Source organism: Otolemur garnettii, unplaced genomic scaffold, assembly GCF_000181295.1.
Source record: "Otolemur garnettii isolate 467f Iridium unplaced genomic scaffold, OtoGar3 scaffold00077, whole genome shotgun sequence".
Lineage (NCBI taxonomy): Eukaryota > Metazoa > Chordata > Mammalia > Primates > Galagidae > Otolemur > Otolemur garnettii.
Window position 1 is genome coordinate 3,144,609 of NW_003852472.1, and position 3,634 is coordinate 3,148,242.

The window sequence follows — 3,634 nt, forward strand, 5'->3', positions numbered from 1 at the left end:
GTCCTGGCATTCACCCCCAGTATTATAAGCACTCACTGCCGGGGAGCCAGCCTGCCCCCAGCTTGCTGTATGGCCTGAGGTGGGTGAGGCTGGAGCAGAGGGAGGAACCTGCTTTCTCCTCTTCCTTCCATCTCACCTAGGGCCAGGCCTGCAGGGAAGAGGGCAGGGGAGGAGGGGAGCCTGAACAGGCCTGGGGCAGGGTGGAGGTTCTGGCTATAGAGGAGGGAGGCTCCAGCTGCAGGGCTGGGGCGGGCAGGGTGGTGTGGGCAGAGCAGCCACTCTCTACCAAGGTACCCTGGGAGTTGGATCTGCAGCTAGTGTGGCTCTATCCTCCCAGCAACCCTGAGATTGTCCCCCAAGGCTCTTCGAGAACTCGCTGACCAAGCCCTTGCTCTTTCTAGGACAAGCATTGACCATGAGGGACACAATGGAGCAGCCCAGTCCATACCAGAGCCCTGCCCAGCTGCCCAATGGCGCCCCCTCCAGGAAGGGGCCAGGACTGTCACTTTGGAGACGAGACAGTGTTTGTAACAATAACGTACTTGCCCCCGTGGAAAATCCCCTACCCCAAACCCCTCCCAGACTAGGAAGCTTCCTCAAGCAGAACCTTCTACAGAGCGGTACAGTCCGGACCAAGCCAGGGCCTTCAACTGGGACACACAGCAGCTTCCAGAGTTTGTTTGCAGAGGCAGAGGTGACCTAGCCAGGCCCCTCTGCCCAGAAGAAGCTGCCCCGAGGACCATCTTGGTGCCCTGAGTGCTTCCCTGCCCTGCCCTTCCTCCCCTTCACCCTCAGGTTCCCTTCAGACCCCAGAGGGGACGGGAGGCCCAACTTCCTTGTAGGCACTGAGGAGGGAAGTCCAGTCTTTGGGAACCAGGTGGGGTTTCCACAGCCCCTTCTCCGGCCAAGACAGTCCCCCAGGGCTTCTTGTCCCATACACTAAGCCTTTTTCAAATAGTGGTACAAGCTCCCCTCAGCCTATACTTTGAGCTAGGCCCCCAGGTTCAAAGTGTTGGGGGTGGGGGAATAGGTCTTTCTCCCCCCACCTCAGCACCAACTCACACACCTCCAAAGTGCAGACAGTGTTCACTTAGGCCAGGAGTCACAGTCAAGGGGAGTCTGGGAGCTCTTCCCCTTACCCTCACGACCTTGGACAAGCCTGGCTTGGGGTTGGGGGCAGGGGCGGCCACAGTGGAGCCCAGAGTGAGGGCTCCAGGCATGTTTTGACAAAGGTCAGTAATATGGGGTCCCCTGGGCTTGCTGGATGTTCCAAAACTGGGCCTCCCACTTGCAGATACTTCCACACCGACCCTGGTGTACACACCCTGTACATACACACACAGAGGGACCATGGCACACATATGGCCATGTAGGTGGCAGCGTTTGCGGTTAACCACACTGAGGCCACACAGATATGTGTGTTTGGCTTCAGGACTAAGGCCCAGGCCTGGCAGGACTTTGCCCACAGAGACTATAGACATTCCCACAATTTCATCGTGCATATGCACGCAGCCAGGCGTGCAGGGGTGTGTGTGCCTTGCACACTCATCAGAACACACATTCCAATAGCCCCTCCCAGTCTTACCAGACGCCTGCACACAGCTTCTCAAACTCTTTTCCTATAGCCAGGGAAGGAACCATAGGGGTGTTGGGAGTGAGGAAACTCAAACAGCCTACCTGTCTTCCCCTCACGGCATCCCCCGCTTCTCAGAGGGCCACAGATTGCCTACTGCCTGGTCCCTCAGCATTAGCACAGGGGGGCTCCCACTCTCCTGGTACTCAGGGAGAGTTTCTAGTAGGGACCCTGCCAGGGGCCTCCATGCCCCGTTCTGCCTGCCTCATAGTGCAGCGAGTGGAAGTATAGTTCAGAGCAACAGCCTAGGTCACCTGTGAGTGCTGCCTGGTACGGTAGGTGGCACACACGTCCTTGCCTAAACGCAGCCCATCTTGGGGACAGCACGTCCCACCGGCCCCCTTCCCACTCCCTGTTGGCTTTCGGTAGCTCTCGCATGCAGTTCTATTAACAGCAGCCTAGAAACAACGCTTTAGTGGCCTAACCCAGAGCCAAATACTGCTCTTTCCAGCAAAATCTGGCAGCTCTGCCTCACCCACAGGAGGCACTGATCAGTCTACTAACAGCCAAAGGCCCCTACCGCAGGGCACCAGGAGGGGCGAGCCCCAGGGCACAGGCTTGCTCGTCGTAGCAGGTGTCCTAGAAGCGATTTCCCCGAGAGCATCTGCCTCCCTGGGCCTCTCAGCCTGCTCGGGTGGTCACCTGGACATGGCCCAGCCATGCCCCTCCCCAAGTCCTTCCTGCCCCTTCCCCTCCCCACAGTGGAATTGTTGAAGTGTGGCGAGTCTGTGCTCACTCGGGACAATAAAGCTTGTGACTGGGGTCCAGGACCCCTGCAGTCGTCTGCTCTTCATGGTGCCTTGGGTTCTCTCTCTCCAGCCTCTTCCAGCTCTTGGGCACCTGGTGCCAGGAAGTGGTCCCTGACTGTGCTGTCTGCTGCCAGCTGATTCCTGCTCAGGCAGATGAAGGCCTTGCAGGGGCTGGAGCTGAGGGATTCCAGGGGCTGAGACGGCTAGTCTAGCCCCGGGAGAGGAACATTAGCAAGGGCCACAGGGACCCACAGGCAGCCAGGGTAGGCCCAGAGAGAACATCCTCTTGAGTTTGCATTTGGAGCTGAGAGGTGTGAGTCTCAGATCAACTAACACACGTTTGTTGGATGAATCTAAGAACATCTTCCCCTAAGTGAGCAGATCACTGAGCCTTTCAGTCAAATGGGCTCGGCAGGGGAGGTCTTTGCAAGGGATGTCCCCTCCCTGGGAGGCTAAATGAGCCTCTTGAGAGGAACAGTTGAATGTGTCAAAGCTACGTGCCCTTTCTTGGGAACTGTGTGAACAGTGTCCCGGAGGAAACAGTGGGACAGGCCAAGGGCAAATGAGAGTTTAAGGGGGACCTATATGTGCAGACATGGACAAGGCTGAGGGAACCTACAAGGGACTCTCTGAAGAGCCCTTACTGCCCCTCTCTCCCCACTGCCTCCTGCCACCCCCTTCATTGTGCTGGTCTGGGCATAGTGGCTCACACCTAGCACTCTGGTGGGAGGCTGAGGTGGGTGGATCACCTGAGCTCAGGAGTTGGAGACCAGCCTGAGCAAGATTGAGAACATCTGAACTCAGGATAGGGCACAGAGTGGGTCTGGGGTGGACAGATGGAAAATAGTAGTCACAGGCTCGGTGCCTGTAGCTCAGTGGTTAGGGTGCCGGCCAAATGCACCAGGCTGGTGGGTTTGAACCCAGCCCAGACCTGCTAAACAACAAAAAAAATAGCTGGGTGTTGTGGCGGGCACCTACAGTCCCAGCTACTAGGGAGGCTGAGGCAAGAGAATTGCTTGAGCCCAAAGAGCTATGAGCTGTGATGCCATGGCACTCTGCTGAGGGTGACATAATAAGACTCAGCCTCAAGAAAAAGAAAAAAACAGATAGGCACCTGTGACTCAGTGAGTGGGGCACCAGCCCTGTATACTGAGGGTGGCGGGTTCAAACCTGGTCCCAGCCAAACTGCAACAAAAAAAATAGCTGGGCGTTGTGGCGGGTGCCTGTAGTCCCAGCTACTCGGGAGGCTGAG

At 57.3% G+C, this 3,634-nt stretch overlaps 1 protein-coding gene across 1 annotated transcript in view; it reads left to right on the top strand.

Annotated features, from left to right (window-relative positions):
- Positions 1 to 433, top strand: part of CLIP2 (CAP-Gly domain containing linker protein 2) — a 57,070-nt gene extending 56,637 nt beyond the window's left edge. Inside the window, exon 16 of the mRNA XM_003794254.2 lies at positions 402 to 433. Coding sequence (XP_003794302.1) covers positions 402 to 413 — 12 coding nt within the window. The 3' untranslated portion in view covers positions 414 to 433. The remainder of the gene's footprint in view (positions 1 to 401) is intronic.
- Positions 434 to 3,634: the final 3,201 nt, after the last annotated feature.